At 47.0% G+C, this 15,323-nt stretch overlaps 2 protein-coding genes across 2 annotated transcripts in view; one reads left to right on the top strand and one right to left on the bottom strand.

Moving 5' to 3' along the window:
- Positions 1-8,655, bottom strand: part of CHTF8 (chromosome transmission fidelity factor 8) — a 39,740-nt gene extending 31,085 nt beyond the window's left edge. Inside the window, exons 1-2 of the mRNA XM_029608321.1 lie at positions 8,540-8,655; positions 6,688-6,805 (exon numbers count right to left, since the gene is read on the bottom strand). Of these exons, the coding sequence (XP_029464181.1) occupies positions 6,688-6,771 (84 nt within the window). The 5' untranslated portion in view covers positions 6,772-6,805; positions 8,540-8,655. The remainder of the gene's footprint in view (positions 1-6,687; positions 6,806-8,539) is intronic.
- Positions 8,627-15,323, top strand: part of UTP4 (UTP4 small subunit processome component) — a 175,075-nt gene continuing 168,378 nt past the window's right edge. The window contains exon 1 of the mRNA XM_029608320.1: positions 8,627-8,913. Within this exon, the coding sequence (XP_029464180.1) occupies positions 8,755-8,913 (159 nt within the window). The 5' untranslated portion in view covers positions 8,627-8,754. The remainder of the gene's footprint in view (positions 8,914-15,323) is intronic.

Here is a 15,323-nt window from a genome sequence, read left to right as displayed (position 1 = left end):
GGACAGATAAAAACAGGTGGGTGTCTGGACTGATCCATGGTACTACAGGAACGAAAATTATCAGGTAAGAACTAATTTTCCTTTCCCTGTAGGTACCCGGATCAGTCCAGACTATGGGATGTCCCAAAGCTTCGCTATAGAGGGTGGGACCCAGACAGTCCCGCTCGAAGCACCTGCCGACCAAAGGAACCAAAGGCTGGAGCCTGAACATCGAGTCGGTAGTGAAGAGCAAAAGTATGAAGAGATTTCCATGTAGCCGCCCAACATATTTCTTGCGGCGACACCGATTTAAACTCCGCCCAAGAAGTCGCTTAAGAACGTAAAGAATGAGCTTTTAAGCCTTCAGGAACTGGTCGGCCCTTGCAAATGTAGGCTGAAGAAATTGCTTCCTTCAACCAGCGAGCGATCGTAGCCTTAGAAGCTTGCTTCCCCCTGTTGGGTCCACTCCACAGGATAAAAAGATGATCGGAAACCCAAAAATCATTACTGCCCTCAAGATAATGCAATAAGACTCGTTTGATGTCGAGACGACGAAGATCACTATTACCAGACGCCACGAGATCCTCTGGTGAAAAAGCGGGGAGTTCAACGGACTGGTTAATATGAAAAGACGAAACAACCTTAGGTAAGAAAGAAGGTACAGTCTTTAGAGAAACGCCCGAGTCCGAAAAACGCAAGAAAGGGTCTCTACAAGATAGAGCTTGAAGCTCAGACACTCTCCTGGCTGAACAGATAGCAACCAGGAAAACAGTCTTGAGAGTCAAGTCCTTGAGAGTGGCACGACGAAGAGGCTCAAACAGAGCCGTACAAAGAGCTCGAAGCACCAAATTCAAATTCCACGAAGGACAAATAGACCGGACAGGCGGCTTTAAATGCTTAGCGCCTCTGAGAAAACGAACAACACCTAGATGAGAGGCAACCAGCCGACCTTCAATGGTGCCCAGGAGAGAACCAAGAGCTGAAACCTGAACACGCAGAGAGCTGACCGAAAGACCCTTGGAGAGACCAAGCTGAAGAAAAGAAAGTAAAACCGCAACAGAAGGCGAGCGAGCCGAAACACCCAACTCTTCACAGACATTTTCAAAGACCTTCCAGACCCCCACACAAGTAAGGGAAGTTGATTGTATGCGGGCCCTGAGAAGGGTGGCAATAACTTCATCTTTATATCCTCTGCGTCTTAAACGTCTCTGTTCAAAAGCCATGCCACTAGACAGAAGCGATCCGCCTGGTCGGAAAATACGGGACCCTGCCGCAGAAGATGGAGCAGATGACCGAGTCGAAGAGGTCCGTCCACCGAGAGATTCACCAGGTCCGAGAACCACAGCCGTCGGGGCCACTCGGGAGCCACGAGAATGACTGGACCACGATGGAGTTCTATTCTCTGAAGAACCTTCCCCACTAACGGCCACGGTGGGAACACGTAAAGAAGAACGTCGGAGGGCCAGGGGAGAACCAACGGGTCCACCCCTTCTGAACAATGCTCCCTCCACCGGCTGAAGAACCGAGGAGACTTGGCGTTGGCTAGCATCGCCATGAGGTCTAGGTGAGGAGGACCCCACCTGCGCACGAATAGATCCATCGCTACATCTGATAACTCCCACTCGCCGGGATCGAGATGTTGGCGACTGAGGAAGTCGGCTTGAACATTCTCCTTTCCTGCTATGTGGGAAGCTGACAGGCGATCCAATTGCCTTTCCGCCCAGAGAAAAAGTTTGCTGGCTTCTAACGCCATTAGACGACTTCGAGTTCCCCCCTGTCGATTTATGTAAGCTACTGTGGTGGCATTGTCTGATAGCACCCAGACAGCTCTGTGATGAATCAGAGGAAGAAAAAACTTGAGGGCCAGGCGAACCACTCCGGCTTCTAGGCGACTGATGTGCCACCGAGACTGGGACAGGGACCAGAATCCTTGAGTCGTTTGAGATTGGCAGACAGCTCCCCAACCTGAGAGGCTGGCATCTGTCGTTACTATGATCTAAGAGGGAGTCAAAAGAGGCATTCCCCTGAGAAGGTGAGCCGGGGAAAACCACCATTGTATGCTGGCAATGGTAGAGTCGGAGAGAGGGAGGATCTCCTGATACTGCTCGGATATCGGCTTCCAACAATGCTTTCTGTAAAGGACGCACATGAGCAAACGTCCAGGGGACGAGATCGATCATGGAAGCCATGGTCCCTAGAACCTGGAGGTAATCCCACGCCGTGGGAAGAGGGAGAGAAACAAAAATGTTCAACTGATCTATCAGATTGATTGTCGGCGAGTCTGAAAGAAAAACTTTCCCGATCTGTGTGTTGAAAAATGCGCCCAAAAATTCCAGCTCTTGCGAGGGCTGAAGAATGCTTTTGGAGTAATTGATTATCCAACCGAGACATGTGAGAAGTGCTAAAACTCTGTCTACCATGAGCGCGCAGAGAAAGACGGACTTGGCCCTTATCAACCAATCGTCCAGGTAAGGATGGACTAAAATCCCTTCTCGGTGAAGAGCTGCTGCAACGACTACCATGATCTTGGTAAAGGTGCGGGGAGCAGTGGCGAGACCGAACGGGAGAGCCCAAAACTAGGATCTGAAAACGAAGGAACTTCTGATGTTCTTGACGAATGGGGATGTGAAAATAAGCCTCCTTCAGATCTAGGGAAGCGAGAAATTCCCTGGGATGAACCGCTGCAATTACCGCTTGCAGGGTTTCCATTTTGAAACGAGGAACCTTGAGGGCCTGATTGACCCTTTTGAGATCCAGAATGGGATGGAAGGAATCGTCATTTTTGGGAACAAAGAAGTAAATTGAATATTGGCCGGCGCTCCTTTCGTGTACCGGAACAGGAAGAATCGCCTCCAATTCCTGAAGTTTCAACAAGGTGTGACAAACCGCAGGCCGCTTGGAACGGCCGTAAGGGGAAACGATGTAGAGATCTGGCAGATGTCTGGCAAATTCTAATGCGTAGCCGTGTTCTATCACATCGAGGACCCAGAGGTCAGAAGTGATTTAGGCCCACTCCTCAAGAAACAGAGAAAGACGCCCAACTAAGTTTCGTGCGGAGGAATGGACCGGCCGAATCTCATTGGGGAGCTGACTTAGAGGTGGTGGACTGCTGATGGCCATCTCGGAAACCTCGACGGCCATGAAAGGAATGGGACCAAGACTGTGACCTGGATACCCCTCCCCTGGGGAAGGATCCACGGGCCCTGTTAACATAACAGCGATTCCCCCTGAAGCGAGTGCGAGTCGGGAAAAAAAGACTTCGATTGTTTGGGACGGTCCTCTGGCAGCTTATGGACCTTGTTTTCCCCCAAGGACTTAATAAGCTGTTCCAGGTCCTCATCAAAAAGCAACTTGCCCTTAAAAGGAAGAGTGCCCAACTGAGCCTTAGAAGAAGCATCAGCAGACCAATTGCGTAACCAGAGAAGACGTCTGGCAGATACCGCTGAAACCATAGCTTTAGCTTGGACCCGAAGCAAATCATATAGTGCATCCGCACCATAGGCTATAGCACCCTCCAAACGTTCAGCTTGCTCAGCCTCTGCAGACGGGAGGTCCTGGGTGCTGAGTAACTGCTGCATCCACCTAAGGCTTGCCCGCTTCATGAGACTGCTGCAAATTGTCACCCGGACACCAAGAGCTAAGACTTAAAAAATGCGTTTCAAATAAAATTCAAGTTTACGGTCCTGTACATCCCGTAATGCTGTAGCGCCCACTACCGGAATGGTAGTGCGCTTTGTCACAGCGGTGACAGAAGAATCCATCTTAGGAATTTTTAACATGTCCAGGCAGTCCTCATGGAGAGAGTATAATTTATCCATAGCTCTTCCAACACGAAGACCAGTCTCTGGGGACTCCCATTTCCTGAGGAGGAGCAAGCGATGCATAGGATGAAAAGGGAAAGTACGCGGTAAAGCCCTAAGTCCCGCCAGGACCGGGTCCGCGTTTGGCGTCATTGCCGCCGTCACAGAATCATCTGGGGGGGCATCAATTCCCAATTCCTGAAGAACGAAGGGAATAAGAGGCTCCAGCTCCTCCTGCCGAAATAAGCGAAGGACACGGGGATCATTGCCCTCTAAGGGGGGGGGGGCAGTAGAATCATCATCATCCCCTACATCAAAAGGGTCCAAAGGAGGCTGGGAAGGGGGGGGGGTCTCCCAGGACTACGCGAACCCTAATAGTGCCCTGAGGGTCCAGGACAACGTCAGGGGAAGGCACCGGAAAATTAGGAGGGTTAGGAAGGGGGGGGGCCCACCTCCCTCTGTAAACTGGCCAGGAAAGAATCATGCATTAATAGAACAAATTCTGAGGAAAAACGGGCCCGGACCAGATTCCTTGGGGGGGGTCAGAGGCGGCCCCCCCCCCCCGAGAGCGAACCGGGCTGAAATCGTGGGGAAAAAGTCGGATCCCCAGCCCCCGGAGAAGCAGGAAGTGTTTCATCTGAAACACCCAAAATGGCTGCTGCCAACATGCATTCCCAGGACGGGAACGGCTTTGAAATTAGTCTGGGAGTCCTTCCCCGAGGTCTAAAAGGTGGCGGTTCAATACAGGAGCCCTCACCCCCTGAAATGCACCTTGAACATACCCCTTCGCGGGAGAGTCGGGAGGCCAACTCTCCACAGGCTAAACAGCAAGATGGCCGCGGCATAGAGCAGGGAAGCAGCCGCTAAGGTAATTAAAAACAGCTGAGCAGGGAGCCCCTGAGGAGCTGGGTGGGAGATTGAACCCCGCTCCCTCCTCACAAAATAAACTGCTGCCTTTTATTTGATTAAATAAAGTATATAAATATATATTCTGTGAAAGAGAGTTCTCTTTTATTTTTGTAAATAAAAAATTCACAGAAGCAGGGGCATGAGAGTCATCCCTGAAGGCTCAACCAAGGTATGTGCATCTCGGGGCATGGCAGCAGTAAACGTGGGGAGAGGGACTGGCACCACCAGTATCACCCACACTAGGTCACCGGGAAGGGAACCTAGGCTGACAGAAATCAAGGGGCAAAGCCCCCCTAGGAACCCCAAGAGCAAGGGAGACAAAACTGTCTGCCCTGACACAGTTAGTCAGAGAAAACTGACAAAAAGTAAATTTTTTTTTTTTTTTAAATAATTAAGAAGTAAACTAAAAATGTACTTGCGTGAGCTTGCCCCAGAGAAAGAAGAAGAGAGACTACAGAGGGCAAGCTAAACAGGGAACCAAAGGGTGAGCTGTTCCAACTGCTGGAGACAGACGAATATAGAGGGTTCCGTCCTTATATGGGCTAGCCTCATAACTCTGGTCTGTCTCCAACTGCTGGAATGGGGGCTTAACCCATGGTCTGGACTGATCCGGGTACGTACAGGGAGCTTCCAATTTGGCCGCAACTGCAGCCCCCCACTGCACCAATACCTTACCTCATAGCAAGAAAGATGGCCACTGGCTAAACTTTAAAACTTTTTTTTTTTTTTTAATAAACTTTAAGGAGCCAAATCACAATGCAGGAGGAAGGGAGCAGCTAAAGCAGCTGTGGTGAGAAGTAACCAGGGGCCCCTGGACTGCCACCACCAAGCTGACTCGGGCGAGACCCTGACAGGGATATCCAATCCCCTGGATGCCCGGCTTCCACTGAGGGATGGCCCACGAAGGTGCCTAACACCTCAGGAAGCAGCCCTATGAAAGAGAAAAAAAATAAAAATCTATCTAAACCTAACAGGCTAACTAAAAACACTAAGACTGCAGGGTGCATCTCTACCATCTGCTGGAGTCAGAGAAATACTGAGGGACTGCAGATGGCACTCTTGTATATATGGCAGTGTCCAAAGTTTTGCTATCTGACTCCACCTGCTGGTAGGGATACACAACCCACTTCTCTGGTCTGATCTGGGTATGTTCAGGAATCTCGGTTATGCAGCAGTACCTGAAAAGTTTTCATTCTCTGCCTCAATCTGCTGGTAGGAATGCAAAACCCACTTGTCTGGACTGATCTGGGGTATGCCAGGAACTTCTGTTGCCCTCTGTATATTTTCACTCTGTGTTGCAGAAGTTAATTTTAATATGCTTAAATTACTGCTCCTAAGAGCACTTTATATAGTGTAGAACGTGGCTGCTAGGGTTTTAGTGGGAACTGGTCTTTGAGAGCACATATCACTGGTACTACAAGCATTGCATTGGCTGCCTGTGGAATTAAGTATCAAATATAAGATCTTGAAATTATTAAATAATCAGATTGCTCCATGGGCCAATTAAACGATGCCTTTCTACTTTCTAATGCATTCCTTACAGTCATCTAATGCTGGTCCTTTAAATGTCCCATCTTTTCATGCAATCCCTCTGCATAAAGCTTGAGACTGAGCTTTCTCAGTGACAGCACCTGCGTTATGGAATACTCTCCGCAGCATTATTAGCTTGCTGGTCTGTGCTACAACTTTCAGGAAGGTACTACAAGTTATTTTCGCAAGCTTTTGGCTAGGGCTAAGCCTTGGTCTCTCTTCCAATTATTTGGACCCAGCTAATTTTGTTATCAAAAATTTAACATCATTTCAGTTTGAGGTCAGGATAATGGCATTATTATGTTTTTGTTGTTTTATAAGTTACAGCTCATGTCTTATTTTAGGTTTTGTGTGTTAAAATATTTTATGTATTTTTTTTGTAATCCACCTAGAACATTTGGACATGAGCAGACTATAAATCTTTTCAATAAAATAAATAAATGAGCAAAGCCTTGACCAACATTCTCACCTCCTTGGTGTACAACAGATCTCCTATGAGGTTTCCAGCAAGTCCAACATCATGGCGAGCTTCAATCTGTCCCTGCAGTTCCATCAGCAGCCACTCCCCAGGCACACCATCTGCAGCGCTGAAAAAGGAAGTGCAGAGTAATTTCTTCATATGTTACATGCACTCAGTGGATTACTGCAGGCCTCTTGGAGTTTATACAGTTATCCTTACGTTTCTGCTTATTTGCTTTGTTCTCCTGTTAGAAATTGTTTAACCTATCCTTTCCTCTAACTACCAAGTTCCACATTCCCTGTTAGAATGTAATTTCCTGCTTCTATTGTTAACTGGTTTTTTCCCCCTAGTTCATTGTAAACCGGTACGATAAGACCTGGTCTTGAGCATCGGTATATTAAAAGAATTTAAATAAAAATAAATAAATAAATCCTACAAGTGCATTAATCTGCAGTCCATGTGGCTACAAGAGACAGCAGAAAACACTGCAGATTGTTCTGTGTATATCAGATAATCAGCAAGCAGCAGATACTCAGAAGTAGGATCTTCTGGGGCAATGAACCTGGTGTGTACCTTCCATCTGCTCCATGTGCTCTTACCTGCCTCCACTAGATTTACACCATCAGGTGTTTTTAGTTACTGTTCCCCCCCCCCCCCTATTTTTAGTTCCTTCTCCCAGTCATTGCAGTGAAAATTCTCTGGCTAACAAGCACAGACCAAGGTTCCCGTCATAATTCAGCTCTTGTGTGCGGTCAATCAAGTAAGTGTTGATCTAGGACCCTCTCCCATCAGAAGTAGTGAACACCACTTTTGCAGCATCCCTAGTTCCTCCTTGGCTAAGATCAAATATATGGTCTGCATACCCCGATGATTCTTTCTTGGACTTCTGGCAGGCACTGAAATCTGCACATTTATTTATTATTTTATTTACTAAATTTCTATACCGATATTAGTGGGGACATCATATCGGTTTACATCAAACAAAAACAACACATGGAAAGAGAGTTACATTAAACAGGGAGGTGGGGAGGGATTGATAGGAACTGTGAGAATGTAGATTGAAAATATGTTGGGGAGGTGGGGGAAACTAATACCTTGCCCCTCAACTCCACTAAGGACACAAAACAGTTTGGACCCTGACCAAGCTTCCTACATAAATGAAAAAATAAATCTCCAATTTCTGCCAGTTTGGGCAGTAGATACCATCTCTGGGATTCCAGTGTAGTTCAGCAGTGCATTGGCCGCAGCAGGTCCTTTTGTTATAAGGGGGCTGGGGGGAGGAAAGCTTTCAAGACACAAACACTGTAGCTAAGAAATCATAAAAAACAACTGAAAGGACAAAGAGCCTGACCTTGAAATCAGGATCTGAACCATGTCCAACTCTCCTTCAAGTGTCTCTTCTGCAAAGCAAACAAAGACCAGGCTGAACCACAAGGGGTGGGAGCCAGACTAAATATTTTAGAGAAAGAGAAGCAGCTGTGAGAGAAAAGAGCCAGACTAATCTCTGCAGAGACAATGCGTGTTAAAGACAGACGGACAGGAAAGATTTATCCAGCACATGCTGTGAGAGTATAAAGTAAACATCAGGAACAAAACATCGTCTGAAATCAAGAAGCTCACAACACGTGAAGGAGACTTAAAACCGAAAAGAAAACCCAATTTGGCCATGCAGAATGGAAAAGATGGCGCGTGCACGAGATGAAAGCTGAGGCTTTACACAGAGTGTGTGTCTGTGTGCGCGAGACCGTGACCCTGACAGTCACACACATGAGAAATGCATATGCGAGAGAGAGAGAGAGTCACTGGCCCCGAGCACGAGTACGAGTACCAGAGAAGCAACGAACGTCCGAGAGACACATACCCACACTCCCGCCCTCGGGTCGGGCCGCTGAAGTCTCTCCGATATTCACAGCTGCGGAGGAGGCTGAGCTCACTCTGCACAGAACGCTCTCCCTGCTGAATCTCCCGCCGCAGACTTCAGCTGCTCCTTCCGCTTCCGGAAACCTGCATCCGCCTCCGGCAGGCAGTGCAACACGTGGGTGCAGAGCTCGGCGCGCGCTTTCTCCGGCTGCATCCATGGGTGAGTTCCGGGTGCACCGGGTGCGCTTTTTTGCCTTCCTGCCCTCGGGTGTCCGCTGCATGGATTACTGTAGCCGCTCGGACCGGCTGGCGCTCGCTCGAATGGACGGATCCGTGGAGGTCTACAACTTCCCCGCCAACTACTTTCAGGAAAAGGTACGGGGGCACAGAGGAAAGGGGGGAGCTTCAAGCTTGAAACGCAGAGCTAATGTAAACAGCTTGAAAGACACTCGGAGGAAGGTGTGATGGTGCCCTCTGTACTGATGGGGAGGGACGCAATAACCAAGCAATGAAGGTGGCAGGTGCAACATATTTCGAAAACTTGTTTTTGCTTCATTTTTATGCATATGTTGTAGTTTTCTTTATGATTCTTTGCTATCACTTTCCTCTACCTTTTCCTCTTTTTGCTGAAGTAATAGGGCAGGTTTCCCAAACCTGTCCAGGGGACTCCACAGCCATTCGAGTTTCAGGATATCCCCAATAAATATGCATGAGATAAATTTGCATATCCTGGACCCTAGGAATATGCAAATTTATTCTATGCATATTCATTGCAGATATCCTGAAAACACATAAGAACATAAGAAAATGCCATACTGGGTCAGACTGTAACCGTCTCTTTTTAGTCAGTAAGGAGGTCCAGACAACTGATCCGTAAAGATAGACTTTTATTGCCAGCAAGATGCAGCTAAGACAAAGGCTCAGTACAACTGCATGCCACGCCCCCTTCGGAGCAAACTTTTATGCACTTTACAACTCTTATCTTTCACACATGCGTTCTGGTTTTTGCTGAACAAACATTTCACAAATTGCTGAACAAGCATTAGCTAGCGTGGTCCTCTAGTAGGTGTAGCTTATGATCAGACTATTGTTTCGTCATTTAATTGACGTGTTAGACATTTTACATCGGCATTCGTATTAATACAATACAAAGTATTATTCCAAAATGGAGTTACGTTACGTTACGCTAAAAGTTAGTGCGCCACTGCGTCACTACGCATTACGTATCATTTGCGTTGCAAATATTAGTACGTTCAAGATGGCTGTGCGTTTCACTGCTGGCATGATTAGTCGGAGGATGTTCAGTTGTTCGTTCGTACTTCAGGGGGGTCACGAAATTGAACCCCTTCATTCCCCCCTTTGATACTTCAACTTTGAAGAGAAGGCAGAAGTATCACTTTATATCTGAAGAGTAACTGAAATGACAAATAAGAATTAATACCAGTGAAATTAAATGTGAGCCCTAATATGTTGTTAGGTCGTTGGTTGCTTCACGGGTTTGAGACGGGTGGACCCTATTGGTGTCACCCCCCTTTGTAGCCCGACTTACCCCAACAACACGGTGGCTCCATTATGGTAATGCTTAGAGGTTAGAGTTTATTAGACTTATAAGTTAGTAGTTAGGTACTCTATCAGAATCAGTATCCGAATCATTGTTAGTGTCGTAGTCAGAAGAATCAGATGAAGGGAATGTGGAGACAGACACATACTTATTAATCATCATGACGTGAGCAGCTGCTCGCCGATCAGCAATATGTTCAATCATGGATCGAAGATGTCTAAAAATAAGAGGGAGACAAATAGGAAATAGAATGCAGGTCAAAACAAGAAGTATCAGAGGAAAGAGGGGTTCTTTAAGGCCTGGAATGGAAGTGAGCCAGTTGGGTAAGGAACCTGTCCAGTCAAGGATTCCAGTCCACGTCTGCACTGGTACATGTGCCAGGCGAATCATTCGATCAGTAATCTCCTCAATGACTTTACTCTTGTCATCTACCTGTAAACAACAGTTAGAAAGATTAAATTTGCCACATACACCACCTTCCTGGGCTAGGAGGTAGTCCAAAGCCAATCGATTTTGGTAGACAGCTGTTAAAATTTTAGTGTTTTGCTTGGCTAAGATGTTGAGAGCCAAGGCAGAATCATTTGTCAGGAGTTCCAGTACTGCTTGGAGTCTTATAATTCGATTGAGCATATAGATAGGTGTTCTATATCCATAAGAACCATCCTCAGCCCAGGTGGCCGGACCATAGTATTGTACAATTCGTTCAGGAGGCCACTCTTGATCTTTCCAATATCCTATGGATACTTTAGGAGTGCTTCGGCGTTTGTTGGGTCTCATGGGACTGTATACTGGAACTCCTAAGGTTTCCCCAGCAGTGATGGGAAGTAGGAAGAAACTTGGCCGAATTGTAGCCAAGAAGCAAGTTCCATACCAGCTGGTTGGTAATTGTTCATAGGCTCTTCGTCCACATACATAATAATAACCATCTGGAGCATTGAAAATGGTAGTAGCAATGCCTGCAGCTGTCCATGTCTTGTTCAAAGTCGACTCAGTCCAGATGGGAGTAGGTATGGTAGAATTTTCAGTCTGCCACCATGTCTGGGTGGTAAGGTTGGCAGTAAGAACTCCTGTGCATGGAGAATTTCCAACAGGCACGGTATAGATGCGTGAATGTTGTCGAGAGATACATAGTCTGCCAATAACATCAGTCTGTAGCGCCCACTCATATGGATGAGATTTACGGTTGTAGGTTACAGTAGTATTCAAGGTGTTAAGATCAGATTGGAATGTTTCCTTGGCTTCCCATGGCCATTGCTCTCCTGTATCTGTTCCTCCACATACAAAACAGTTCTTGACTTCGAGAGAGAGAGCTATGTTTTCTGCCAAATTGACAAACAGGTTTTTTACTTGTTGAGAAATTGTATGTTTCTTTAGTTCCTCAGTGGCATGAGATATTTCATCGAAGAAGGATTGATAACCCACCACAGTAGTCTGGTGAATAATTGGACGAGGTTTGTCTCTCCGCTGAGTGATGGTAATGTAGGTCATAGGGTCTTTTCCAGTTCCGTCGATACCAAATCCCCAAGTATCTTGCCAAGGGAATCCTTCACTTCTTAGTGGCCATTGTATAGATACTGTATTACCCTTTACTGCAGTTAACCGTCCTATTCCGTGGCAGCCATGGTAACCTCCACCGGTGTAATCACAAACTAGAGCCCATCCTGACAGTGTCAGGTCTCCTCCGCATGGTAGCCAACTGGATGGATTAGCTGCACGGTTGTATGGGCAGAGGTATTTGTGATTGTAGACATAGGAATTTTTCCAGGCTTGAGATCCACAGTGGAGTGCATTTGGGTGTTTATCAATGGCTTCACAGGCATCGAACGTTATTGTGACAATCGTTTCACTTCCCATAAGAACCTTAGTGTAGTTGATGTAGTACAAGATGCCCTTTCCTTCTGGGACAATACTTGATATGTGTAGCTCTTTGGTAGACCTGCAGTGAGGGTGATGTTGTAGTACTTAGGAGTTGTTGGGGTATGACAGATGACTTTGCCAGTTTCTAAACATCGATGGAAGGATTGATAGCCTTGAGTAGTATTCAGGGCACAAGCAGGTAGGGTGGCACAGGAAGTTGGTGGTTGAGATTGGTGGATGATTGTTGAGACAACTTGAAATCCAGTTTGAGTGGTAGTACGAATTAACTTGATACATTCGGTGCAATTCTTGCTCAAGGACAGGAAAACAGAAGTAGTCGGTGTACAGAAGAGTAGTAAGTTAATGTAGAAGACGGATGCAACGTAGATCTTGGAAGTCGGAATCTGTGACATTGCTTTATGACGTAGATGGTTGCATTCATAAGTAATGGATTCTGAAAGGAAGGAGAGAAATGAACACATTAATATCTAGCTGCAGGTACTGATATCTTTTTACTCAGGGCTAGCATTGGGCCTGCCTTGGGTGAATCTTAATTTGTGGTCTCCAATCCTGGAGACCTGCCAGTTGGCTGAAGCTGGTTTGAGACGTGTCCAATGAATCCATGAAGGACATCCAAAAACTTTGACAGCTGTTGGAGTAGTTAGTAATACAGTGTACGGCCCTTTCCATCGGGGCTGGAGGGAATCAGACTCATCCCAGTCTTTTATCCACACCGAATTCCCGATCTGGTATGGATGAATCGGGGTTAGCAGGACTAATGGTTCAGTGTCGCAGGTGTAATTTTGAATCGCAATAACTGTGTTATATAGTCCTTTGAGTTGGTTACTGAGAGACATTTCCCCTTGTATTTGCAGCGATTCAGGAAAAGATGGAAGAGGTGGAGGCCTTGTGTACATCATTTCATAAGGTGTTAAACCCGACTTCCGTGGAGTGCATCGGACATGTAGTAGAGCTAATGGCAGGATGTCTGGCCATTTAGTCTTTGTTTCCTGACACAATTTAGCGAGCTGATTTTTTAGTGTCCTGTTAGCTCGTTCAACTGCTCCGCTACTTTGAGGTCTCCAGGCGCAGTGCAGATGCCATCGGATGCCCAGAATTTGACTCAGGCGTCGTGTGACTTCACTGGTGAAAGCTGGTCCATTATCTGAATTAATCTGCCGGGGTAATCCGTATCGTGGTAAAAGTTTATGGAGAAGCAATGACACTACTTCTTTGGCAGTCTCAGTTCGCGTGGGTATGGCTTCGATCCATCCGGTATAAGTACAGATAGCTACCAGCATTGCTTTGTATCTTTTTGCAGGAGTCATGTGGGTGAAGTCGATTTGACAAACTTGAAACGGAGTTGTTCCTCTCAGTATATGTCCAGGGGCTGGACCAGGTCCATTTCTGGGATTGTTTCTTGCACAGGTAACACATTGATTGACAGCATGTTTAGTTAGTTGAAAGAGTCTATTAATGTAGTAAGTTTTTGCCAACAGTGTTGCTAATGCATCTCGACCGAGATGGGTTTTATTATGGGCTTCTCTGACAACAGTCCATGCCAGTGCGTCGGGTATCCACACCCTATCTTCTTGTACAATCCACCACCCATCCTGCTGATGAAATTGTTCAGTTTGTGCCCAATCATTTTCTTCCGCTGAATAAATGGGAGTTTCATTCGTGAACTGTAGAAGTGGGCAAGTGGGAGTTGTAGTATGTGGTGATTGCACACGTGCTGCTTCTTTCGCAGTCTTATCTGCCCATTGGTTTCCTTTGGCAATGGGATCGGTTCTCCCTGTATGGGCTTTGCAATGCATAACAGCTACCTTCTTTGGTGCCCATACAGAGTCTAGCAATTGATGTATCTCCGATGCATTAGCTATTTGTTTCCCTTCTGCAGTTAGGAATCCTCGTTCCTTGTATAAAGCTCCATGCACTTGGATCGTAAGGAAAGCGTACTTTGAATCAGTATAAATATTTACAATTTTTCCTTCTGCCAACTGCAGAGCCCTTGTGAGCGCAATTAGTTCAGCTTTTTGCGCTGATGTCCCTGGGGGTAGGGGTTCGGCTTCAACAATGTCGTCTTCAGAGACTACAGCATACCCAGCGACCCTGATGCCATTTATAACCTGGCTGCTTCCATCAGTGAATAAAGTCCATGCTCCTTGCCAGGGTTGGTCGCGTAAGTCGGGTCGGCTGGAATGTACTGTTGCCATAATTTCCCCACATTTATGTGTAACTGAAGTGGGGGTTGGGAGTAAAGTTGCAGGATTCAGATTCTTACTGTCCTGTATTTGAATTTCTGGAGTTTCACATAATAAAGCTTGGTACTTTACAAGACGTGAATTTGTCATCCATTTTGGCCCATGAGTTTCTAGTAGTCCTTGGATAGTATGAGGAGTTCCCTGTACGTACCAGGATCAGTCCAGACTGCTGGGTTATGTCTCCCCTCCAGCAGATGGAGTCAGAGAGAAAACTGAAAGCACCTCCCAGATATACTGGTGCGCCACCTGCCGTCCCTCAGTATTTCCTCTGACTCCAGCAGATGAGAGACATAACCTGCGGTTTGTCCTGACTAAAATTTTCTTTTAGGTCTTTTCTTCTCTTTTTTCTGACCAAACTGTCTAGATCAACGGGGGTTTCCCTAGTTTAAAAAAAAAAAAAAAAAAAAAAAAAGATGTGTTGATTTATTAAGTTAACAGCAGTGCTCTAAGGGGTTTCAGGCAGGCGTGGAGAGCTTCGCTCTCCCTGTTTACCCGGATTAAGTGTCCCTTTGGTATCGGGGGAGAGCTTACCGGTGGGCCGGTCACCCTCCCCCCTCCCCTCTTTAGGGGTATCTTTGCCAGCATAAGCTGAAGAGGGTTTTTCATTAAAAAAAAAAAAAAAAATAAAATAAAAAAAATTTAAATTTGAACCTTCGCGGACACGTAAGTCCTGCTGGTTGCAGGCAGTGCTCTATTTTAAAACCCTAGCCTGCCGCGCTTACCAGGGACTCCGGAGGGGGTGGATTTTGAGTCACCCGGCGATTTCTCGAGCTGCTGTTTGGCGCGCTTTTCTGGGGCTGGGCGAACTCTTACCTTCGGCGCGTCTTCTGTCCCGGTCTCGGCATGCCGCGATCTTCGGCCTGTACGGCCTGTGGTAGGGCGGGGGCGCGACTCTCCAGGGAGGGTCTCTGCTCCCGTTGCATTCCCGGGGGCGAGGGACCCTCCCTGGGGCCGAGCGCTGCCCGCAGCGGCACTTTGCAGTCGTTTTCGGCGCGACAGGGGAGACTGGCTGCCGCGCGGTCGTCAGCCCCGCCTCCCTGTGTGAGGGAGCCGGCGGCCATTTTGACCGCGTGGCAAAATGAGGATTCAGCGTCAGATGAGGA

This window comes from Rhinatrema bivittatum, chromosome 7 (assembly GCF_901001135.1).
Source record: "Rhinatrema bivittatum chromosome 7, aRhiBiv1.1, whole genome shotgun sequence".
Lineage (NCBI taxonomy): Eukaryota > Metazoa > Chordata > Amphibia > Gymnophiona > Rhinatrematidae > Rhinatrema > Rhinatrema bivittatum.
The sequence above is the reverse complement of the archived record's forward strand: the minus strand, read 5'-3'. Positions and strand labels throughout refer to the sequence as shown.